General features: G+C 41.4%; 1 protein-coding gene across 1 annotated transcript in view; it reads left to right on the forward strand.

The window, feature by feature from the left end:
• The first annotated feature begins 11,523 nt into the window (after positions 1-11,523).
• The window catches only part of zswim5 (zinc finger, SWIM-type containing 5), a 67,237-nt gene continuing 52,027 nt past the window's right edge, over positions 11,524-26,733 (forward strand). Inside the window, exon 1 of the mRNA XM_084369520.1 lies at positions 11,524-12,411. Coding sequence (XP_084225646.1) covers positions 11,886-12,411 — 526 coding nt within the window. The 5' untranslated portion in view covers positions 11,524-11,885. The remainder of the gene's footprint in view (positions 12,412-26,733) is intronic.

Below are 26,733 nucleotides of genomic sequence, written 5' to 3' on the forward strand. Positions count from 1 at the left end.
AAGTGTCTTCAGGCGCAAACGGTGCACTCGTGAGTTCGCCATAGGTTAGGTGATTGCACACTTCCCCTCCCCCTTGACACAGACACACACGCTGTCCACACATGCACTGTCTGGCCAATCCGCAGCCTGTTGACACCTCTGTCTTAATCATCACCTCCGTGTCAGGCTGACAAAATTTCTGCTCTGATCTGAGTCTGTCACACACTCGCTCCTTTTACATGCACTTAAGAAATCGGATTATTCTCAGCTTTCAGCCGTAACCTCATTGCTGAAATGTTGTGTAAATTAGAAACCTGCTTTCTTTAACAAGGTTAAGGGATTAAGCAAAACCTGATTATCAGAGGTTGGATTCTGCTGGAAAAACTGGTTATTTAGATTTAGTTGGAATCTCTTTTTTACACATCCGCATAGCTCTATGACAGTGTGGGCCAATATAGAGCCTGGCAGGTATCGAATGTAATATTTCTGAAATTTCATCTACTCAAATGAATCACTTGCACATTTAAAATTATTCATTAATTTGTACAGCCCCACAATTTTATTTGTGTGCATGCCTTGAAACAGTATCAAGTTACCGCAGTCAGCAGAAGGATCTGAAGCAACAAGTTTCTGTGGCCAGTTGAGTCAGTTAGTGCTCAGACAAACCAAACCAACATGCTCAGCTGGCTGAAAAGCTGCCGACAACAGTCAACTAGTGCCAACGGTGCAGGACACACCACAACACATCTGATACGGTATATGATCTGCTGCTATCTACTGTTCCCTGTTTTTTCCATGCGTCCGTGATGACAAATGCGACACACAAGGGAACAAAAAAAAGAAAAGCGGTGGGAAAGGAGTCAATCACCTGTTTTTTAGCGTGTCTACCTGCATTTAAAAAACCTGCACATATGCACTAATTTTGGTGCGAACATGGTAAATGTCAACACTGTTGTTTCTTCACACTGTTGATAATGTGAGTTCATTTTTTTAAATGTTTTTAAACCAAAATTCTGCCCATATCTTATAAATTTCCCCTTTTAAATAAATGCTGGAGAAAACTCAAAATTTCCTGATTTTGCTGCTCTATAGTAAAAGTGTTTAAATAACTAAACTACAGGAGACTTTTATTGTGAACATTTTCTAGGGAATTAAATGTGTTTCTAACAGAATTAGTGGAACTTCGATAGTATTACAGGAAGTTAAGAGTATTCGGGCTGTTTTTTCTGGTTACTTCACAAATGTAAGTCTAATATTCACTTTCTTTATGCTATGTTTTGGTCTCCACCAACTCCTGAGGGAAATATCTGGTTCTGTAGTTCCTACATGCTCCACTTTATTCACCATACAAGTCACTAAGAGGTGTCCGCCTTCTGTATGGTACTGAGCACTGAAAAACAGATGCCTGATGGAGTCAAACACTACAGCGTGAAAGCAGTGAGAGTGAACCCAAACAGTAAAGTCACAGGGCTGTGAAACCAAAACAACGAGCTGAAAAACAGTACACAGGGGATCTGCAGAGTCAGGTGGTAATTCCTCATCACTATGAGAAACCCTTTCACAGTCATTAGACCATTTGTTAAATGAAGAAGTAGTTTATAAATACAAGTGTCAATCAATGTGTCCAAAATTCTCAGAACATTTTGAAGATTCACTTCCTATGAAATAAGAAACTGGACGATAAACATCTTTGGCTCTGGGAACTGGTCATGAGCATTTGAATAACCCACAGTTTTGTTTTGCTGTTGAAACACTGGATTTTGGCTGTCAGGTACAAATTCATCTTTTCTTTTACATATCCTTTAAACGTCTTTCAAAGATTGTTTCTGTTTTGGTTCAGGTGTAGAAGACCTTATTGCAGTGGAACTGTTGAAATAATTTTAGTTAGTTTGAGAAAAAAAAAAATCTCAAAAGGTTTACAGGCTCTTTTACACAGATTCACCTCAGAGAAAGTGGCAGGAAGAGCAGGGTGACAGGAGGAAACACTTGTCATAGCACTGTCCTTGTTTCCAAGATAACAAAACCCCTGTTTGCTTCAGCAGTCTGGTTTCTTGTGTGCATATAAACATAGTCATTGTCTTGTCAGCATGTTGACAATCCCAGGTCAGTTTGGCTCTAATTATAATGTCCTGAAGCAGACTTAATTTCCCATTATAAGGTATAAGGGGGATTTTGAATTTTAGCCAGCACAACTCTACTCTGATCATCATGAATTCAGGCAGCCATTAGACAGTCTTTTCAGGCACATTGTGATGACCTCACAACAACAAGCAGCAAGGCTACATTCATTTTATAAAACTAGTCCTAGTAATTGAAATTTTCTCTTTTGTCCTGCAGCTGGTGGATTGGATGGGAACAATTATGTTTTCATGGTTTCATCAGCCCATTCAGTACTTTGCTCCAAACAAGAAATCTACTGTGGACAAACCCAAGTAAAATGTACAAACCCAAGTAAAATGTACATACACCGTTTTGTGATTTAGTCCGTAGCCCGTAGACCACAACACAACTGCTGTATATACACCAGTTCTGGTGCCCATTCTGACCCCAATCTCTTATAATTGTTTTGATGCAGGTCTCAATCAGCCCTACACAGTGTGGTCTACCATTCACAGAGCTTTAATTTAGAATGAGTTTGTGAGACCTTGCATGTGACCAAACACAGCAGCAAGCACACACAGATCTATTCTCCCTTCTGCCTCTTAATCTGCAGCCTTTATATCAGTGTACAATGAAGCAGTGGTGCTCAAAAGGACAAAACTGCAGTAGAAAATGAATTGAAATGATTACAGCCGTCAATGCAGAGAGAGAGAAAGGTGGATATTTTTGCTCTATTGTCCGCCAGTTGTGAATCGCTCGAGTGTAGGTTTTATGGTGAGGAAAGAATGTTGCATAGCTGTCAGCACCTTGGTTAGTAAGATGCTCGGAGACAAAAAGTGTGTGTACAAGGTTGCGTGTCAAGGCCAACAAACGTTCACACATTGTTTGTCTGTTGATTGTCTTGTGAGTGTTTTCCTCCCTACTCACAGAGATCTATTTCTAGTTTTCTCTCTCTTCTCTTCAGGACATGTCTCTTGTCCCGAGAGGGCTGTGTGTAGGTTTATATTTGTGTGTGTGTGAGTGTGTGTGTGTTTGTACCTCTGGACCCCTAGTAAGCTACACAGCGTGCCTCAGAGCAGCAGCCGCCTCCTGGAATTATGTATGAAAACAATGAGCACACACACATTATCTGCTAATATGATATGGCAACATGTCTGCATATGTATGAGTGGGTGGTTGGATTACTGAATGTGTGTGTGCCTGGGTGTATGTGAATGGTGCTCGGATATGTGTACACTTGTATGTATTCAAACACAACAAATACTTGTATTTAAAGGGATCGTTCGGGTCTTTTGATGTGGGGTTATATGAGGTACTTATTCCTTGTCCCTGTGTTACCTGCAGTAGATGACGGTCAGCTCTACCCCTTTGTGGAGAAGCAAAAAAACAGTATATCGGTTTGAGTGTATGCTATATTTGGAATACGCACAAGCGCAGCTGTACCTGCCACGCACTGTATTATGCTGCAGAGACCCGAACTATCCCTTTAAATGAGATTCAAATGCTACGACACAAACAACACACTGCTACTGTGAGCTTGGGGATGAAAACTGTTTTGCCTTATTTAAAGTGTATTTGAATCATTATTTGTCATATGTGAAAAACTTGCAAACTTGTAAGGTATAATGAGTGAGTTTACACCATGAAGTGATTTACAAAATTAGGATTAGGATTAGGCTTTACTGAAACAGACCTATTCACAGCAGACATTTTGACTTGTCATGCTGTCATTACTAATAACATTAGCAAGGGCTAGGTTTGTAAGTGTCCCAGTAAAACATGTCCGCGTGACAGTGACCCAGCATGCACAAATATCAGGACCCTGAAACTGAAGCAGCAAAATAGAATTAATTGTATTATTTACGTCTGTGGTTTTCAACTGTGATGTGTTAACATGTCTGCTATGAAAAAAGCCTATAGCTGTGTCTGAAATCACGATCGAAGTGCAGTGTATATTTACTGTCAGCCATATAACTTGAGTGAAATTGGCAGGAACACTACTTTCTCCTAACAATCCAACTATGCAATGTGCTGCATTTTAAAGATGAAAAAATGTTGTTCAACTCAACAGCTGTCAACGCTGATGCAAATTATGATGGAGAAATGTCAGAAATCTCAATCTACTGCTCACTATTGAGTCAACTATTCAGTGTCTGCAGGAAGTAATTAACAAGTCAGCAAGGAAGTCATTTTAGACACAGCCCTATTGTCCAAATAAAAGTTTTTTGGTACCAACCAAAATGGGTCCACAGCACCCAGTACCAATAGTTGGAAACAAATAAAATCCCGGATTTTAACTTTTTTTATTGCGGCCTTCCTAAATTTCCTTCAGGTCTTCTCTTCCTTGCAGTTATTCAACATTTAACATTTGAGAAGATTGGCATCTGTTGTTAAAATGGTTTCTAAAACATTTATATATTTCTAAAAGTAAGCTTTAAAAAAGAGAATCAGTACAGAAATTCAGGTATTGTATCAGCAGTAGTGTACAAACAACACCCAGACTGCATAAGAAAATCACCATCTCCTGTCATGAATAAATGGACCACTTACTGTACTTCACATTCGCCACCAAGCAAATTCAGACATATGCAAATTAAGGATTCTGCTGGTACCAGCTGAATTGCTGCTATTTGGAGACAAATTTGTTAAAACATTTATAGTATAACACATTTTCGCATATTCTGCAGTCTGGAGTGAAACAAGCCGGGATCACCAACTGTGCAAAGCAGGCAACTGCCTCAGGGCCTCACACCCTCAAGGGGCAGCAGGCCCCGGGGTTAACTGAGTGGCAATTAGGTCATGGTAATTTGATTAACTGATTAATATAAATTGTAGTGGAAAGGGCCCCAATGTCATGCATTTTTAATTCTTGAGGTGGAAAAGGCACCGTTTACTTGCTCACACAGTCGGCTCTGTAGTAACACAGACTGATTCTTCACAGTATAAACTTGTCATTTCCAAATTCTGAATATTTGAATAGAACTGTTCTACCTCCGTCGTTCCTGCTCACCTAGCATTAGCATTGACATTAATCCTGGAACTTACTCATTCTTTCCGATAGCAACATGAAACAGTTGAAAGTTGTGTTAACATTACATCGCTTCACTTGATGATATCATGTTAGCTTATGATTGAAGTGAGAGCACCTGCTACAGCACCTGTCATTGTTGGCATCTGGTTGTAGCTAGCTAGCGAAATCGCTAACACAAGACTTAAAGGCTCTGGATTTATGAGACTTTTTGCAGGCGGGCTAGGGATGGTGGAGGAACAACAAGCTCCGGAATGTACATTTCTGCAAACCACAGCTATGTTGGAGCTTTATATTTCTTTATGTTCCAAATTTAAGTTTCTTGAGGTTCCATTTTCTTTTGTATATTGTGACAGTTAAGTGTTTATGCTCTGGTTAGGTTTAGGCACAAAACACACACATGGTTATGATTAGGAAAAGCTCAGGAGTGGCTTAAAATACCTGTTTTTGTGTTTTTGTCACCACAAACATGGCTGGAAATTCTCCCGAGGTCTCCTGAAAGATACCCAGTGGTATCTCACTTACAAATGTTGAAATGCCATGGTATATCATCAAGAATATCCAGTGGTTTCACACTTATAATTGTTGAAACACATTCATGAACAGTGGTCACTGGCTTGCCAGCATTCTCACCTGCGAAGGAAAACTAATGGATTAGAACTAGGAACATCAGGAACATTAATGTTGATGGGCTAGGCATAGAAAGAAAGTGTAATGACATTACTTTGCTGAGTGGACCCTACTGCTGACTAGGACAGGACAGAGCAGATGAGATGAAGAGTGCAACAGTCAGATGAGACACCAAAAGAGCTACTGGAGAGGTGAAGAAGAGGAGAGTATCAGATCAGACACAGAGTTAATCCAGTTTGTGGCAGTTCACAAAGAGGCCCTTGTTACACAATAGAAGCAGAAACTGTGAGACCAAGGTTTTCGAAATTAAACAAATCATTGGCAACATACAACCTAGCACACCAGTGCTTCATCGACATCAAGGCCCGTTTTAATTAAAGTTTTACTCCTGCTGCTGACATTAAAAACAACTAAAAAATTGAATGAGAGCTCAGATTGCCCTCACTCTGACGATTCTGATTTCCTGTTGTGAAAGTCAGCCAACACACCTGACCAAAACCTTTTGATTGAGCACAGGAACTGGAAAATGGTGCAATTATCTGGGGAAACAGAACATTTCTGTTCTGAGTACGAGATACTTTGGGCAGTAATTCTGCACATGCATGCAGGTTGATGACAAAGAGCTTTCATTAAAAAATAATAATAAAATAATAATTCATTTGACCATTCAGTTGTATTTAAATGTTTCCATTATTGTCCAATTTTTGTTCGTGGTCGAAAATTGTAATACATTTCATCTTAGTTCTAATTTTCAGAGGTTACTTTTTATTTAGTTTAAATTGTGTTTTCCTTGACAAAATTACACCTGTTTACTGTCTATATCTATAATGTCTATGATACTTCCTGATAACTTTACATCCTACTAGTTTTATGCACATATGAACTCATCTTAAATGTATCAGTTTTATCTAGAGCGGCACTGCCATGTTTTTTAAATGAAGTCCTTTCCCCTTGTTTCCTCTGTGAGCTGCCCAACGCAAACACAGTGTAAGATCTTTGGCCACTGAGCTGACTTCATTGCCTTGCTCAAGAGCGGGTTGATAGCAGTGGTCGAAGAAAGTGTGGCGAAAGAATCCCATTTTCATCTTCCTTACCTACAATTTGTAACCTGGTCTGTGGATCCTCGCCAGTCACCTTCTAATCATAAACCAGCCTCTCCACTTTTCTCTTTGGAGACAGAGGAGAGAAATGGTGAGGAGGAGGAAGACAGACAGAAAACACAATATGAGGAAAAAAAGAAGGGCTAATACAAGGGGAAGAAAGAGAGACGAGGGAGTGACTGCAAGAGCCAGAGAGAGTGATTGCCTATTGACTTGATGAGAGAGAGGATGCATCATTATATAATTGTAAATCCCAGAAAGATTGGGTGTAATAGGGCTGTCTCTCCTCCCACTGCTGCTTTGGTAATTTATCCCTCTCTCTTTCCATCCCTTTCTATCTCTCTCCTTCACCCTGTCACCCATCAATCTTTTTCCAATTACCTGCTCTGTCTATCCACAAATCCATCATAATCATTTCCATGGTAACGGGTTGCATCCTCCATTGGCTTTGGCCTGTTGTTCAATATAATTGCACACCAAAAAGCAGTCTTTAGACGAGGGAAGGGGATACACAGAGAGGCACAGATCTGGATATTGTCTCTGTGCTCAGCGACTAATGTCTCTCCCGCGCGTCTTCTAAGATTTTAAAAAGAGACTTCAGAGGAGGCAGTCTGTTTTAATTTCAACCATGGCGTCCATTTATCAGACATTTTATTAGCCATTGTGTGTAGCTTTGGCTTTATTCAAGGCTGTTGAAACGTCTCCATTGTCTGTTATTGTGGAAATGAGATGACAGAACTGTCCATACAGCCTCAACATAGAACAAATACAGTATAATATGTATTTGTTTGCAATGAAAGGGAGCAAGTGCATCACAAAAATGTATTGAGGTTTGGTTTTATTTTATTTAATTAGTCATAATTGTAAGTTAATGGACACACATTTTAAGTGTGTGCCGCAGGTCTCCCTTTATTTCTACACGATTACCAAAGACCCAGCCTTTAAGACGTTATGATTGGTCTTCTGACATGGGCGCCAAAACTATTCATGTGTCCAGAGTGCACAAATGTATTCAGATGTTTATGTGAAGCAATAACTTCCAGCATTACAGTGTCTGAAATTCCCCATTTGTGTTTCCCTGTTGAGCTGCTTTGGAAAGTAGTAATAAAAAGAGGAAACTTTATAACAAAGTATCTGTAACTCTGAGAAACATCCGCGTGATTTGTCGAACTCAGGGTGTTAAAGTCTCATATTAACTTCAGATAAACTTTGAGGAGCTGTGATTGGTCAGCTTGGTCTCTTTCAATCTAACATAGCAATTTCAACGTGGCCTGCTCATGCCTGTGACAGTTGACCAATCAGAACAGACTTGACTTTTTCTGAACGGGGGCTGTATAAAGCCCCACTCCAGTGTTTCTTCCTGTTTAACAGTCAGTGTTCTTTCTCAGACAGAGACTGATGCTGTGGTTATTACTCAGATGTAATCCATCACCGTCACAGCCAGACTGCTGTTCTAGCAAGATCAACATCAGAAGCATGGATATTAGCATAGATAGCAACACCATGGATATTAGCAGAGATAGTGATAGCGGACATGCTGACACAAGGGTTTCTTTGATTTTGAGGAGCTGCAGATTTTAGTCGTGGTCAAACTGTAACCTGCACTTTATTGCCAGTAGATAATATCACTGATAAACTCTCCCTTTGCTCTGATCGCCAACACCTGTCTGCTCTGTCTCAGGCTCAACCACACACACACACACACACTAGGCACTGCCTTCTTCTTAAGGAAGCAAAACCACTCTTTTAACACCATAAACACTTGAGTCAGTGGTTCACAGTTTGGGGGAGACTACCAGTGCTTTTGCAGCCTCTAAAACTCTCTTCTTGGTGCGCCTGTGTAAGCTCGGAGGATGACACATGACGTGTAGATTCCACGAAAGTCATATGTCATTGTTGCATGTTAGCAAGAGCTTAAATGCTTAAAATTTGCGCACAAAATTAAGTTATGGGAACAGTGTGGCTCGCTAACATTGTCAGGAAGGGATGGGAAATTTCATATGGGAGCTCATAAAAATGGCAAAATACGCTGATGTGAGACTTTAAAGAGACAGGAGCGAAAACAACGTTCAGAGGGTCAAGTCAGACTTTCCCACTGAGACTGTATATCACAAACTGAATGAAAGAATGTAAATATGTCACTGTGTGGACGGGATGACAAAACGTGTGATTTGATGAACATCTACATTTTTGTGGCCTTGGGAATTGTGCCACCATCATATGGTTAGTGAGCAGCACACTCTGCACTCTATTGTTTACAATAATCTGGAGCCCATAAGTTGGCGGAGAAGTGCAGTGTCTGTAAAAAATAAGTTTATTGTTCAACTGTAAATTAGGCTGCCTCCTGAATCTGAACTCTTTGCTACTCACAATGTGTGTATTTATAAAAAAAAAAGGCTCACGGCCAATTATGATCTGAATTGTTTGTTTTCATCCATATATAATGTATGTGTTTAACTAAAAAGTTGAGCAATTTAATAACCTTACAAGAAAGGTTTATTGTTTCACAGCTAGAGGCCAGGCAGCCCCAAAGTCAGTGTTTTCAGTGCTGTAATGTATGCATGTCTGCAGATATAGCCGTCTTTAATTTACAGTGAGGTTTAAGTACTTTTTGTGGATATTTGCTCCACAAATACACTGAGAGTCTTTAACATAATACAGGTAGAGCCTCGGTTAATGAGCCTCACTTTCTTGAGAAAAAAGCCTCGACCCAAGTATTTAGTTTGCCGTTGGCTCCAAACCTTCTGTGTCCTGCTGTGAGAAACAGCCACACAACGGCATGCTGCACCAATTCAAATGAATGTGTATTGGCTGACCTGAGGTAATTGATATGTATAGGACACATAGGCTAATGGTGGGAATTCAATTAGCAAAACAGTAACTTTGTTATTCATGAGGAGAAGTAAGGATCGTTATCTGCTTCGGTGGAAAATGCGCACATGTCAAGGACTTTACTGTCATGTCAGAGGAAAAGCGCATGAGTGACTCAAGTGTTTTTATTCATTCAGACGTTAATGATCCTAAAATTAATTTCTACGGTGGGTATTGAATGTGTATGATATATATTTCATTGGCTTGATTTTTATCATTACTTATTTTTATGAGTATATTTTCTAAGTGTGTTGTGCTGTTTTATTGTCACCTAGCTGTTTACACTGTGTCAGATGCTTTGCATCAATGATTCGAACCCATTCATATAAAATAAAAAGCATATTTGATTATGAAGGAGCAGATCAGAGAGCTGGAGCTGGCCTGCCATGCTGATCAGAGACTGAAGTGTTTTGTTATTGTGCTGGTCAGTGATGTGTAACATCCTCCACCACCCATCAATCTATTGACCCCCTCCCCTTCTCTCTCTCTCTCTCTCTCTCTCTCTCTCTCTCTCTCTGTTCTCTCTAGTGCTCTCTCTGCCTGCCCAATTGCATCAAGTCACACAGACATATAGCATAAGAGACAGGAAATTAAGAGATCTGGCTTTTAAAAATAAAAGACTCATTATTACAGAAACATTTGATGAAATTTACTGCTAAAACTTCTTTATGTGCAATAAAGTTGCTGCATATTTTAGGCACTGTGTAGGCCAATGTATATGTAATATATATTTTTTAGCTACACCAATAGTGACATATATGAATATGATAACTATTTGCCTTTAAACACTTGTATCCCTCTGTCATATTCATTGTGGGGTGATATTTTACAAAACTAAGTCAAAACAAAAACTAATGCAATATTCTTAAAGCCCTAAAAAGATTTCAAGAAGGAAATGGTAGCTTTAATATGTTTTATGCAACTGTGTGTGAAGACAAATAAAAAAGGAGATGAACCAGAGCAGGTCCACAATATGGGGTGATGAAACAAGCCGCACCAGTGGAGAGCTTTCAGGCCATGGATAAACAACTGATTGCAGCATCCACAGAAGCTGTAAAGGATCAAGACACACCTGAGTCAGGCCTTGTTGTTGTTCACATTGCGTCATCTCCGAAGCATGATATTCTAATTCTTTACATTAACTTATGAACATCTCTGCAACAGAAGGAAAGGTAGAACCCAGGGGAAGACAAAAACCAAGTGACTTCAGGTTAGAAGTAAATATAGAAAACAGGATCAGACAACAATTTAAAACAACTGTAACAATTAAAAATGTAGATATTGGGTCAAATATTGGGTCACATTTCTTTAGCTCTCATCCTCATAGGAGACAATTTCTTTAAAGAATAGGGGAAGTCTTCCATGTAGGTTGTAAGTTCTAGGACGGGACAGTAACTAAATTATTATTTATACCAGTATTGCCGACTTGTTGGCATTTCTGTGCTTTTTGTTGAAGCATTTGTGGACAAATCTCCAGCATCATCACATACAGATATAGTTTTGAAAAAATGCTAATTTACTGGAGCGATCCAACCTTGTATCTTTACATGAGATTAACCTGACCCCAGGTAGAAGATTTTAGCATGCATGTTTGAAAAAAAAAAATATATATATATATATATATATATATACACAAACAGTTTGATTGGGTGAATGGGTTCAATAAACCCCACAAATAATTTATCTTGAAATGCATAAAAGTGATGTGTCTCATTGATTGGTCAGAGTGAAATTGAAATAAGATATAAACCTGAAAGTGTATTAAAGTCTATATTAAAATAACATAACCAAATTTTGTATTGCAGTCGTAGGTATGTTTTATTGTTATATTTACATTGTGTAAAGGTGGTGAAAATGTTTAATTCACAACAGTAGTCTATATTTTCACACAAAACAACATCGTCTCCCAGAAGAGCTGCTTCAGATTGTTTTAGATGGAAAAGGGTCATCTTGGTCGTGATATGTTGTTCAACTGTCAAGCCCATTAGAATACAGCGAGTTTTATTTTGAAAGTTGGGATCGGAAGTCCTGTCTGAGATCCTGTGTGGTTTGACACTGGCTGCTGAGTGGCTTGTGTGTGTGTTTGTGTGTATGTGTGTGAGCGTGTGTGCGCTCGGCTTCCTGCTGCTGCTCGGTGTCCGCACACCGTCCGTCTCGACAGTGTTGATCGGCTCGCCATGGCGGAAGGACGCAGAGAACATCCCCATCCTCTCCTCTCCTTACCACCGGCCAGCAAGCGACCCTGCCTGCGCCCTGCTCCCCGAGGTCCCGGCCCGGGGCCCGGCCACGGCAGCGGGTTGCCCAGCTCCCGGTATCGTTCCCCGGAGTCCCTTCTGGACTGCGCCGCGAAGGCAGTAGCGGAAAAGTGGGCCTTCGAGAGAGTAGAGGAGCGCTTCGAGCGGATCCCGGAGCCCGTCCAGCGCCGCATCGTCTACTGGTCTTTTCCCCGCAACGAAAAGGAGATATGCATGTACTCTTCGTTTCAGTGCCGAGTCGCCGGCGAGGAGGGTTCGTCGGCGGCTACCGGCGGGGCTGGGGCTGCTGGGTCCGGAGCTACAACAGCCGGCGGTGGCGGAGGTTCTACCGCCGGTACGACGGCTACCGTGGGGGCAGCCGGAGCAGTGGGAACGGGGGACGGACTGCCTTTCCGCCGGGGTATCAGGCTGCTAGAGACCGGCTGTGTGGAAAACGTTTTACAAGTCGGTAAGTGGAATATCTCAGCTTTGGGCTCAAACACTGCGGACCGTCTCCAAGTGTGTGCGCTGCTGCCGGAGCCTCACTGGGGATGATTGATGGAAGTTTTCCTGCTATCGTGGAAAGTATGCAAAGCGTCTCTTTACCCCGAGTATGTAACCACACACCGGGTCAGTGTGTGTTCTCACTTTAGAAAAACATTTCCTGTCAAATTTCGACCCTTTTTTATCGGCCTCTCTGAAACGGGAAGCGGAGATAAGGTCGCCTGCTAGCTAAACGCTAGCCGACCAGCAGCTGTTAAAAAATTAAAGGGCTTCCTATTGTGGCTTTTCATTACTCTCGAGCTGGAGCGCTCGCGACTGCGTCTTTGCCCCGTTCTTGCCTTCCCGTTGAAGCCTGTCTTTGCTCCGTGTTCGGGTTTGTTTCTTTAGCAAGACGAGCCGTGTTTTAGCACTTTCTATCAGCACTTTTCTTCCTCTCCGGGTCTCTCCGTCGACGGCCGTAGCTGGCTGGAGCCGTAACCCCGGCAGAGAGGCAGGGGGAGGCGCGGAGGAGGAGGGCTGACAGACGCGGATACAAAAGGAGCCAGCGTTATAGCGTCGGGGCTTTATTTTTGTTTGTGCAAATTCCCCCGTTGCAAAAGTCGTTTTTTCCTCAACTCGCCATCGGTTGAGGGTGGCTTAGGCAAGGAACAAAGGCGGTTATTGGGTCTCTTATTATGATTAATCCAACGTTAATCCGAAAAAAATCCCCCCACAGTTTTCTGTTTATTTGCTGCTGCTGCCGCTGCTGGTCGGACCGGACAAAGAGCGCAGTCGCCACCAACGTGGAAAATGCATGCTGCGAGTGTTTGTGTTGTGTTTTGTTTTTTTTATTATTTAAAGTTAACCCATAAGTGGCTGTTCGTAACGTCGAAACTGGATTTTATCCCGTGCGTTTAGCCCGCAAGCCTCTCTGTGGCTCGCAGCACAAAAGGCTTCCAGTTGAAATGATCGATAAGCGTCTCGCATTTCCAGCGCTGCAGAGAGGCTGTTTCCAAACAAAGGGCCATTCCGCAAAGCTCCATCTCCACTCACATTCTCATTAGCTGCATACCCCCGGCTCTACACAGCCACAGAATGAGCTCAGACATCAGGGAAATTGATGAGATGAAACCGATGGGTAGTCAAAAAAAAAAAAAGGAGGAAAAAAAGCAGCCTTTTATGGTTTCCGGGAGGATTTTTCTTAGGCCATATGGTGTGAGAGCCACTGGAGCTTGTCTGGGGTTTCATGTTGCTCCAAGGTATCTGGAGGTGGAGGGGGGGGGGGGGAGCTGCAAACTGTGGCTGCTGCGTTTCTCCGTGGCTCTGCTGTATCTAATTGCATCTTTTAAATGCTCATCGATTTCCACCCCATAACTAAATGAAATTTGAGTCTTATGAATATGAAAGCGATATTTGCTCTCAGGGAGATGTGTTGCCGTCTGGCCCGATAAGTTTCGCAAGTTTGAGTCTGTCTGAGAGAGTTGACGTGTTGGAACAGTTTCATACAATCAGTGACGACATTTTTGTTCTGACTGATTGCCTCATGGCTTGACATTTATACTAAGAACCGCAAGGACTGTTTGTAAGCCACGATTTGAGTGAAAGATGATTGAGTAAGTCAGAATTGACGACCTGCTTTGAACACTTCCTGTCAATACAAACACCTCAGCAGCTGAAGCCATGTGTCTCAGCAGAACACGGGGACTCATCTGCTGGTACGAACATCTCCAAAGTTTGGATCACATAATGCCAAATATATATTGTGAGATAAAAGGGGCTGTATCCCATTGGGTTCGAACTTCAGTTGAAATTTGAATGCTCGGAACAAAGCATACACCCGTAAGCAAACACTTCCAGTCTTACCTGCCTCGCCGGCGAATCGTTTCCAATTCCCCCCAAGGTCAGTCAAAGCAGGCAGGCACATGGTTTTGTCTTTCTGTCAACAAGACGGGCTAAATAGCTGTGTGACATCAAGATAAGATTAGGCTGTGCACACCATGGGAACCATTTACTGACTGGTTAAACAGGAGTACAATTGTTTAGTTTTTTTTATTTTCACTACTCGATTTAGGTAGGTTGGGCGACTGTCCATGTTCGTACACAATGCACTCATTAAGGATCGTGTTACACACCTGTAAATGACAGTCTTAACATTGCTTTCGCCTGAAATGGAATAATATAATAGCCTCTTAAAATAGTGACACAAGTTGTTCTTAAGAAGAGGTGAGATGGACTCTGATAGGAACTTGCTGGCGAGCTGTTAAGAATGAGACATGGCTGCATGCTGACACATGCATGTTGATGGTGCATGGTGTCAAATGTGGTCTCTCAAGTGATTACAGTGTGGAGGACTGGTGTTAAACTTTTGAACCGCATAAAATGCATATTAATTGTTTAGATAGAGTTCTAAGCTACATTGCGAGATAAAAGCCAAACACTTGTTTTGGTTCAGTGTGCTTGTAGTCCTGAATAGAGTCATCGCCTCTCTGCGTCAGTGTCGATCTTGCTTTAGGGGAAACGAAACCGCTCCTTTCCCATAGTGTCCTAAAGGTTTAAAGAGTGCCAATCCATTGGGCAATTCTGGCACTCGTATAGTAATGCCTTTCACATCTGATTCAGTGACAAATCAGAATGACACAACCATGATGCCTCAAACAACCAGAAACACTAAAGCAAAGAGCTCACAAGCTAGGCTATCATGAGATATCAAATGCATTTTTTATTCCTTAAAGCTATCACAAGCTCAACAGGGGCTCCTGTTCCTATAAACTCATGCTTGTCTTTAGACTTGTTTTTTCGCCACGGTTTCTGAGAATTGGTGTGCCTAGAGCCAGTTCTTGAATTGCTTGTGTTTTTTCAGGTAATTACTAATGGGATCTGGTGCTAGAGGGAGGCGGGGGTGGATCCGCGATGTGCTTCTCTACTGTGCAGGACTTGACTAATTCAGCGTCTGGGTCATGGAAAGTTTATGAGCAGATTGAGTGTGTGTGAGGAGAGGAGGACAACTGTTGCCTGCTGTTTCCACAATGAGAGACAAAAGTTTAAGCAACACAGAATCTCATTTGTCAAAAATATATACACCTTATTTAAAGGAAGATATAGAATATACACTGGACGTGGTGCCTCACTTATGTTTGCTTCCGGCTGCTGTTCTTTAAGGCCATAAAAGTTGGCCTGTGTAACAGCACCTTCAGCAAGCTGAGTGCTGATGAAGTGGTTTTGGAAAGTACAAACTGATAATGTTTACCATTAAAGACATCTGTGTATGCATCATCAATTATAAAATGAGTTGACTGGTGTGTCCCTTAGATGCCCTCCACCCCCGTACATTACGAGTAAAGGCCTTTGTCTGTCAGCCTCTTTTAACGGTAATACTGATGGATTGAAGGGACGTGAGCTCATCAACAACTCATCGGCCCATGTGTTCATAATAATCTACTCCTCGCTCCAAGTCATAATTAGAATAATCAAAGCTAAGCGTGCTTGTATTTGTAACCCCCCCTCACACACACACACACATGTGCACCCAGAAGCCCCCTTGCCAGAGCCTTATAAAGTCCTCAGAGAGCGGGAGGAAGGGATATTAGAGGAGGGAGGGAAGGGGGGTTTCTTAAGCTTTGAGTCAAGCTTTGGGATTATTGGGTCATGCTTTGTTACCCAGCTGTAGAAAAACCCCTTGTTCACAGAAAGGGGGTGTGGGGGGGTGGTGGGAGGGATCCGTGTGTATATGTGTGTGCACGTCCCCGTCTCCGCAACGTTACATAAAGCTGTAATGGGTCCCTGACGCCTTTTGAAGCACCGGTGACTCTGACAAAGCGAGGCAGCGAAGTTGAACAGGATTAAACTGTATGGGACAGTCAGTCAGTGGGCTGAAAACACTGTGAGGCTTCTTAACTCCAAACACTTCAGCTCCCGAAATGTCTTAAAGCTCCTAAAAGTGGTCCTTTAATTAGGTATCAAATATCAGTGCTGTCAAGATCCAAAAGTTGTCGTATGAGATGTCTGGTCACTTTTGCACTTTTTCATAACTTGTTCTGTGATCAGATAGTTTTGGATAGTTAGATGACTTTATTTAGGCTAAGTTCTTGTACATCTGTTTGTGTTTAGTGCTTCTTCTTTAAATTTTAAGGGAGGTTTTGCCATCTATATTTTTTAGGTATCAAAAAAGTGTCACTTTTGCACAAGTATCCAGAATTTAGAGAGAAACACAGCACTGCCTTTAAGTAGCATGAGGTGGCTGTTAGTGTTCACGATGTAATTCCAAAGTGGATTAATATAATGTCGTATATAGATGATGTCAAATATTTCCCTTGTGAATAACTTGGAAACAAGAAGGCAATAGGAAGAGGCCAACCAAATAATTTGATTTAATGTCTACTAGGGCTGCAGCTAATGATGATTTCTGTCAATTATGTTTTGATTTATCGTTTGGTCTATGAAATGTGGGGGGAAATAATGTAAAAATAACAACTTGAGGTACCCTGAGCACAAATGGCACCTTAACATTGCTTGGTTTGTACCAGCAGTCAAAAAAACCCAGAATTCAGTTTGCAGTGATGAAAGAGAGAGAAAAGCAGCTAATCGACAAATTTAAGAAGTTTAAAACAGTGAATGTGGAGCTTGATATTCAGATTAAACGGTTAATTAAGAATCAAAAATGTTGGCAAACTTGATACTCTTTGTGATAAATTGTATTAGCTACATGTACTCTGTATTTCCTGCCACATTTTGCACATTTTGAAGATTGTATTCGTGATTTTTAACATAGACAACTGAGCTTACCGATTAAAAAAAATTCTGATAAACTCTACATTAAAGTATGTAAAAGAACAGCTACTTGATCAGATTGATGTCTTTATTTCCCATCACTAAAGGTTTTCAGTATTTATGGAGTCCCTACTTGCTATCACTGTATAAACTCAGTGTTAGTTCTCTATGATTTTCAGTTCTCAGTTTACTGAATGTGAGTGTGAGTGTAGCGGGAGGTGTGGGTGGTTGGTCTTGCCAGTATTTCCTCAGATGGAATTTCCTGGCAGAATGGCTGCGGGGTTCCTTGTTGTGGAAAAACTTGCGAGCCTCTGGTGTAAATCGGCTCTTCGGTTGCTCAAGAGCATTGCGATAAAAGACAGAAGGAGGCGGTGAGTTCATCCGCGCTTGCCTCATCTCCCATGGTTGTTCTTGACTCAATTCTCAGGACAGAGTCTAGTGACACAGATCACTTTTTATCTTTCTATCCTCACCTCTATCTCTATCTCTTTCCTGTCATTCTGTTTCTGTTTTTTCATTTCTAATATCTTTATCTGCTTTTCAGTATGCTTGACTCCACATCTGCTTTCTGTCTCTCATGCTCTTTTATGTTCTCCACATATTCTCCTTCTCTGTTACTGTAACTTACATCAGTGAGAGATGACTCGCACTTTAATCATATTCTCTCTGTAGGCCCCAGCTTAGTAAAGGGCTGTTAGTCGGCCAAGTTGTAATCTCGAAGTCTTTCCTTTCTCCCTGCGTCTCCTCCACTGGTCATGCGTGGGGCTGCTGCTGGTTGAGGAAGTGTTAGTGGTTTTGGCAGGGGGACTGGGGGAAGCTGGAAAGAGTCGGTCATGATTCTGTTGAGTTGACAACTAGACTCTGGGCGTGCACCTACAGCGTTTACTCACTGCTGGCTCATGTTCTTCTAGGTAACCGTGAGTAACTTCACGGAGGTCAGACAGACCCCTGCATGACTGAGCAGATGGTATTTATATACAGTAGGAGAGAAGACATGTATATGTGCTTGAGGGTTTCACTGGTCCTGTACAGTATTTGTTCTTTGGTCTAGAAACTTAATTTTATATGCATTTACACTCCTAATACTGTAATATTATCTACTTTTTGTATACTTTCCCTAACTGTTCACACATTTTTGTACAAGTAATGTATCAGGCATTGTTATTCATATTGGATATGCTCTCATCAAGATTTAATTTTAAAGCTATTTTTACCAATAGTTTTGTATTAACAATAGAGGATCATTCAAAGCAACAGCTTTAATAATTGGTTGAAAAATTTGAGTCATAAGCTAAATAGCCAGAAACAGTTGGACAAAAGCACCAATTTAAAGACATCAACAGGGGCCCTTGGAAATTGTGATGGCCATTTTATTTTCTAGACTTATCATTTAATTGGTAAATTGATGTATTGGTCATAAAGAATATCACTGAAAGTAGCAGCGCTAACGTTATTGGCTACATATTGTCTGACATATATACTGTTGACAATTTAAAGCTGCACATACTCATATTATAGCATTTAGCCGGCTAAAAGACAGGTATTTCCCTCAGGGGGTGGTGGAAAGCAAAAAATGAGCATGAAAAATACTACTAATATTAACAGATAAATGATTGATTGAATAATTGATTTAAGTCGATGTGTATTTTCAGTCCACTTGTCACACTGCTGCAACTGGTAGAAATATTTAAATAATGCAGCTTTAGATTTCAGTTTTTCTGCTCGCATCTCACTTCAAGTCACATCTTATTTACATGAATTTCCTAATTGTGCTTTTGTATGTTTTAAGTGTTTTCCTTCATCTATTATCATGTTTTACTGCATAAGTGTAATCTAATTTTCGAGTCTTTCTTGTTTTTGCTGGAAAGCCCTTTGTAAGTTGAGGTAGAATAGTGCTTTATAAAACGCTTTTATTATTTAAATGCTCATCATCACATTTAAATAAAGAAATGGTAAATGTTTTACTTGTAAGTACTTTAACCTTCACTGCAATATTGTAGCTGGATGCTAGAACATTAAATTGCAAAAGCACATCTTTTTTTCCACCTTAAGTGCATTTGTTTTTATCTATTTATCCATGTATATGCACAGTAGAATCCATTCTGAGCCGCAACTTTAGCCACTTAGCACACACATAAGCGTAGACACACACATACACACACTCACATGGTCTGTCTTCAACACTTCCCCAGCGCACAACACAGACAGACAATATTTAATCAGCGTAATTAATTCCATGCCCGCCACACTCGAAAAGAGAAAATCGGTAAAACAAATCGTCCCCGCACTCTTATTAGCTCTCAGAGAGGCTTGTGAAAGATGAGGCCATTAGGAAGATGCTCAGTTGTTGTATTCGTCAAAGGGGAGAGGCACCTGTACACACGCATGTGTGAGAGCGCATAAGGGCTGATTATATAAAATCATTAATCAGAGGTTGTTGTTTGAGGGCTTCCTCCACCAGACAGCAAGGCGACCATCTGTATGTTACATTTGAGACACAAAAAGCATGATGGAAGAGGAATAGGAAAGTGCTAATCCACAGATTCATCTTTTGTCTCAGTCTTGTTGCTAAGTGCTCGAGACTTGTCATATGAACAGTGGGTCCAGTGCTGTTATCTTGTTCACATTTCTTAGTGATTAACATCAAGTTCTGCCTGGTCCATCTGGCCACGGTTTAGTTTGTAAGAAAGTTGATTGATGAGTTTCATTCCCAACTTGTCAAATGCTGATGCTTGGGTTGGTGGTTGGCTCGACCTGCCGACCCAAAGCGTCAGTACTTGACGACCTGGGAAACCCAGGTCAGTATTTGGGAGTAGTTGGGAATGAGACTCGCAGTCAACTATCTTACAAATTGGACCTTGAACAATACGGTGGCTTCATCTTTGCCTGTGTGTTTTTGAAGGAAGGGGAAGAGGAAGTGATTGGTTTGGGGGTTCCACAGACCACCGAACCAGTCGTCAACAAAGAGCGGCATGCAGTCGGTGCAGCCACAGGCCGCTATGTTTCAAATTTCGAAAAGCTCGAGCCAGCTGCAATCACGTAAATACAGAGGTTTGTGGGTATGTTTGCAACAATGTGAAGACATGCGGCAAGCCTAATAGCCTCACTTAGCTTCAAACAAGGAGCATGTTGATCGTCCATCAGGGTCTGAATCCACATCGTTTGATATTGGAATCAGATGGTTGAGTGTTGACAATTTTTCCAAAACCTAAAATCTGACTTGCACTGCTTCATGTAGCTTCTACCCCCACAGTTGAGTGTGGCCACTTGGAACAGCTTGTTTGTTTCAAGGGTACTTGAGCTCTAAGTCTTTCTTCATCAAAGTTTTTGCAAGCTCCTGCTGTTCCTCTATCTCAACCTTTGAGTTAAAGAGCATCACTTCATTGCAAAAGAAAAAGTCCACTGGGAAAATCGAAATTTCAACCAGGAGCAAGTGGAAAAGCTTTTATTAACTGGGTATAGATATGATCAGCCCTGTCAAATCAAGTCAATTTTATTTATATAGCCCATTATCACAAAACACAATTTGCTTCTGAGAGCTTAACAGTGTAGTGTGTGATTGAAATCAATACAAAGTGCCTAAATCGACATTGAATTAATGAAAAATGCCTATTATAGTTTTTAAACCAAAATCCTCTAAAATGGATGTATTACTTTCACAACACCCACTACTTTAAAATGTATCATACCTCCATTCTTGCTGTATCCTTCAGTTTGTTTCAGCATTGTTCTAATTTTTTCCCTGTGTGCATTTCCTTCGTGTGCTTTCTGTTTAAACCTGGCCTCAGGTGTTCCAGCCACATTTTTGCTGCGATTTTCCAGCAATGCCATTTCCACTCAGGACTTGTTTGCAGTAGCAGGCAAAAATGGCATTCTTTGCCGTTGGTACTGTTTGTTCAGCTCCGTCCCTCAACAACAGCCCCCTTCTTCCAGTTGTATAACTGTACAACATGTGTGTACGGAGGTTGTGTTGTATCTCCACATGTGAGGAGATAAAAACACACAGCAAACACATTTTTACTACCCCTGTCCTGTTTTCATACCTCCCCATCCTGTGTATTGCTTTGTATGTTTTCCTCCACCTTTAGTGCTTTTACCTTGTGTAGTGGGTGTGCAATTATCAGCCAAGATCAATGGTGGCCTTGTCCTTTTAGCTTTTGAAGCCGGCAGTCTGCTGTATTCCGTTATTGCACTGTTCCACACCTGTCTTTTATTGGCTTTCTGTGTGTGTGTCCAAGTGTGTGTTTACCATGGTTGTTGTACACATTTGGCCCCTGTCCATGTCTCAGAGAAAGGCTGGACTTGAAAGAGAAGGCCGAGGCTTGCAGACTGGACCATTATGTCCTCGTTTGGTTGTAATTGCCTAACAAATGTTGGGGAGAAAGGAGAGAAATGGACAGACATGGAGGAGAAGGGGGTATTTGAAATGCAAAATAGACCCAAATCAAACCCCGTCCTATGATCAGGTTGTTGGCCACATATACACAACGGTTCTATACTACTTTTTCATGTAATATCATCTCATAAGTCATCCCACATGAGATTAAGTGAGGCATTTCCATAAAAATAAAAGCGATGCCTGTGGCTGGGAACACGACAGGAGGGGAAATCCAGGATGATTCAAGTGGGGGAGGAAAGCAGTGACAGGTAGCATTGTTTAAAAGAAAACAAAAAGGTAAATCTCTTGGGGGTAGACCTATTTGTAGAGTTGTTTTTAGTTGGACCCTTCACTAGTCACATGAAAGACAAAGTTGTTGTCTGGAACTTGAAGAAGTTTAGGCTTCAACAGTCTGGAGTAATTCAATACTTTTACCCCTGATTAAAACTTAGAGCCTGTCTTCATTTGATTGAGCCCAAATGTATTTCCCTGCTTATATCTGTGCTGCTATTGATTACTTGATGGTTGGATAGAAGTCATTCAAGCAGAACCCTTACTCAAGGTCGGTGTCGAGATGTGTGTGTGTCTTATATCATCTTTTTTATTAGCTGCAAGCAATTTTGGAGAAGCCAAAGCTTAAAGGGATTGTTCAAGTTTTTTTGACATAAGATGGGTATGAGCCATGGAGCAACTTTGCAGCTTTTTTAACAGAAATGAACAGCAGCACATAGGGCCAGCTCGCAAACAACATGTCAAATCACAAGCCAAATCAGTGATATATATCAGTATATATGCTAATCCCCTAAATCCAAAAGAATCTCTTTTTTAAACATTACTTTGTGCTCAACAACATGTTAATAAACTAATTTCGCAAGGGCTGGTAGGGAATTTTTTCTTTTCTTTTTGTTCTCTGTATGCTAAAAGTGCAGTCATAGAGCAGATACAAAGATTAAACCATAACATTGAAAGGATCAGGGATTTTCAGAACAAATTATATTAGATTTGACCTTTTGCACTGTACATGATCATCTGCTATGGCTTCCTGGGTAAGATCTGTCTGGCAGAGTGGAACCAGTTTTGGGGATACTGCACTGTGAATAATGTGGCCTTGTTCTCATTACAGACCTTCACAGCATGAATACAAATTATATATGGCAACGAATGGAAAAGAACTGCTTTAAAGAATCTTAAAAGTAATGTGGTTATATTTTTTAGTTCCACATCTGTAGCATTTTGAATACAGCACTCTAACCATTTCCCCATAATGCTTTGCTTTGTGCTACGCAGTCCTGATTGTTTCTTGATCTCAAGGCTGATGCCTTCCATCTTTCTTTTGAATGCAGTGAATTGGGAGCTTTATTGTGTTGCCCATCTCCACTTGAAATGGGCAGTCGTAGATCATAGATATCAGGCTCTGATAGTCATCACTCCTCTTTTGAATACACACACAGTTGTGTATTGCAGCGAGTGCCTGTATCCTATGTGCTTTTCCAATCTCAGCAGCACTCAAAGCCCCTCTCAACAACAGTGCAATTACTGCCAACAAGACAGACGAGGGCCCATAGGAGTCTATTGTGCGTGAGACATCCATTATAGTTGGATTAGAAACTATTTCCATACATTTGGTTGACTTTGATCTGAGGAAATGAGAGTCAACAACCATGCTGCATATCTTTTTAAATTCTTTCTGCATGTGTGCAGCTTATTATTGTCATGGCTCACAGATGTGCTCGTTCGCTTCATAGCTGTGTCATGTTCCTTGCGGATGAAAACATTTTCTGTCTGCTGTATTTAATATGTGTTTCGTCAGCGGTGACCACTTCAAGTGATTTGATCTTTTCTGACTGCTAAGGTTTCTCTCCCCCTGGTCATCTTTCGCTTTTCATTGCTCTCTTTCTCTCCCCAAACGTGTGGATAAGGTTTTAAAGGAAGCACTTAGTGCTAAAACTACGAATAATTATATCACTTAGAGACCAAGTCCCCTATTATGGTGATTCAGACTGTCAGTGTGCATTAGCAAATGGGCCAGGGCCTCCTGTGTGGCAGAATTATTCTGAGTTGTTCGCTGTGTGAATCTGAAATGTGACCAGCATTTCACTCTTTAACCCCCTAAAGGTCCTAAATAGTCTTGACCACTCCCATTTTCTTGTGTGCCAGTAGTCAGTCCCACTTTATCAGTCTGTCTCTGTAGTTACGTTTACATACAGCTGCAAACACTAAAGTCAAACCACCTCAATGAATTGATTAGTACTGCATTCAGCTAATCCTGATCACAACTTACCATAATGAAGATTTGTACATTGGATCAGTGGCAGAGTTTACTAAAAAGAAGGTTTTTGAACAACTCACGTTAGCAGTAGCAGTAGCCGTCCTGCCAGTCAAGCGGAGTCGATCCCTAAGTGCGGCGTAACATGGAGCTTTCTCCTCCATGTTACGTCGCACTTAGGGATCGACGCATCTTAAAAGTGGCTTTTTCGTCGTAATTATGCTTTTTTGACTCGGGTACATTCATTTAGCCGATATATGCACTAGCTAGCTGCTAAATTTGCTAGTTAGCTGCCAGACGTACTAGCTAGTTACCTACTTGCTAAAGGGAAGTCGGACTGAGTGAGAGGTTTCAAACACAAACCCAGGTTAGCTTAACTAACTTGGAAGAGTAAGCAAAGTTGATTTTCTTTTCAGTTCTTGTGTAAAATCAAGGTCTATTAATGACAATTTGGGAATGCTAATGATTAGATTTCCTCCAAATAAATTGATTAAGATTATCTAGCTAAATTGTTAGCTTGTTTACAGCCTGTAAACAAGCCTGTAAACAAGCCTGACAATTGTTGACCTTTTCTCATACTATGTAAATAAAACTTATTCTTATACATGGGAATACACTTAACATTTTGTGGTAAAAAAAATTAGACTGGGGCTTCAACGAAAACCTTACAGTAGATTTTTTCAAACTTCAACAAGCATCAACCCTTTTATTTCAGTACTGAGAGGATGTATGTATCCCATCAGCCTTTCCCTCACTCTGACTCACCTAGCTAATTTGTAAGAGGTCATGTTGCTCTGTTGATGGCCTCTTCCTCCATGAAAGAGCCAGGCAGCAGAGGACAGAACCGTTGGCTGGTGTGTTGAAGTTGCCTCCTCAGCACTTGTTAATTGAACGCTGCATTAATGTGAATCACCCCAGTTTACCTTTTTCTCTCTACATCATTCTGCTGTATTTTTCACAATTTCTGTCCTCCTTCCTCCGTCTGTCCGCCTGCCGCCCTCTCCACTTTATCTCCCTGCCTGCTAATAACAGCACTCTGTGTGGGTTTCTTTAGTGGAAGGCCTGCTATGGCCCATTAGGCTGCAGCCTCACCGACAAATGAATGGTAAGACTGACTGCAGAGAGAGGAGGAGGAGGACAGGAGGCGAGGATGAAAAAGGGCCGGGGCAGCTATGGGATGGGTGGGAAAAGACAAGAAGGCGGGGGGAGAGGGAACGAGACAGAAGAGAGGGAGAAGAGGGTGTGAAGGAAGGAAGGAGGGAGAGGAAGGAGGAAGATGAGAGCTGAAAGGCAAATGTACAAGTACATAACCAACCTGTCACCTCTGGCTCTCCCTTCCCCCTTCACACACTCACGCACACACACACACACACACACACACACACACACACACACACTCTCCGCAGTCACAAAAAAGCCAAAGGGGAGGGAGGGACCTCATTAGGCTCTCAGCAGTCCATCACACACAGGGGGAGAGAGAGAGAGGGAGAGAGACTACTGAGATCTATGGTGGGGGAGGGGGATGCCCTCAGAAAAGAAGGGAGCAGAGGGAGGGATGAAATTGAATTGATAGGAGCAGTCAAGTGCAGCAACACACACACACACACACACACACACACACAGGGGACAGAAGAGGACAAGCTCCCACCCCACGTACCGACACCCACCCGCACACACACACACACACACGCACACACACACACACACACACACACACACAGGTCCCCTCTATGCAACATGATTAATGTGGTCAACAGCCGTGAGGATCAGTCTGGTCGAGACCTCTCAACCTTTTTACACACATGCATGCGCACACACACACACACACACACACACACACACACACACACACACACACTCACACGAGCACGATGTTGCCCTCCTCCTCTTTAAGTGTCTCCGTGCCCTTTTCTTGCCCGTCTATTCACACACCCTCCTCACCCCTCTTCCATCGCGCACCCAAACAAAGATGGAGAAACCAGACAGAGTGGATGTTTCTTTTTTGTCCAACGTTCCCTTAGACTGGTATGAGTCTGGCATCATTTCCATTCAATTCTAACGGCCTATTATGTATAAAATTAAGTGGGCATGGCAGGTGCTGAACGCCCAACTTTATATATGTATAAAAACAACGTTGTGATGACCCCTACCAGCATGAATGCAACTAATCATATTTTAGCCACATTCAGCTTCAAATCAGCCAATGGGAACGCAGCTAGATTTGAATTGTTTGAGAAAATAAAGGAGAATCTTTTACATTTTTGAGAATTTATGTACTTTGTCACTTGACATAGGTATATAACTGTGACAATGTCCATTGATAATCAATTTAGCCAGTTGTGAGTAGTACCTGTGACAATGAGGGAAATGTTAATTACTTATTGGCAAAAATATCATGTGATTACATCAGTTTCCAGAGCGGTGGAAATATTGCAGCATGTTCTTTGACCTGCTGGTAAACTGCTTTAAATAAAGACTTCACTGGCTTCTGCCCTCTTTCTGTCCTCCTCCAGTACAGTTCTTTTCTAAAGCTCAGGAATATCAGCCTGGCCCTGAATAGTTTATGAAGTTGCACTTGCCATTTAGAAGAGCAATGGGAACATGACTTGTACTTAGTACTAGTAGTGTTTTTGGTTCTACATCCACTGGTGTTTGACCTATTTTTACATGGATTAGTGTAGAGAATAGCATTAACTGCAGAGAGATGTAGCTTTCTTGACAGTCATGTTATCCCAACACAGGTCAGAGCCACTCACAAATATTTAAACCATAACTAATGAAACTGGTTTTTTTTAATAAAAAGTACTGGGATATTTAAACTGGCAGAAAGAAGCCTGACTGACCTACAAGTGAATCATTGTTAAAGGTGCACTATGTAGTTTTGGAAATGAAATATA

The sequence above is a fragment of the Pagrus pagrus genome (assembly GCF_965226575.1).
Source record: "Pagrus pagrus genome assembly, chromosome: 12".
NCBI classification, from domain to species: domain Eukaryota; kingdom Metazoa; phylum Chordata; class Actinopteri; order Spariformes; family Sparidae; genus Pagrus; species Pagrus pagrus.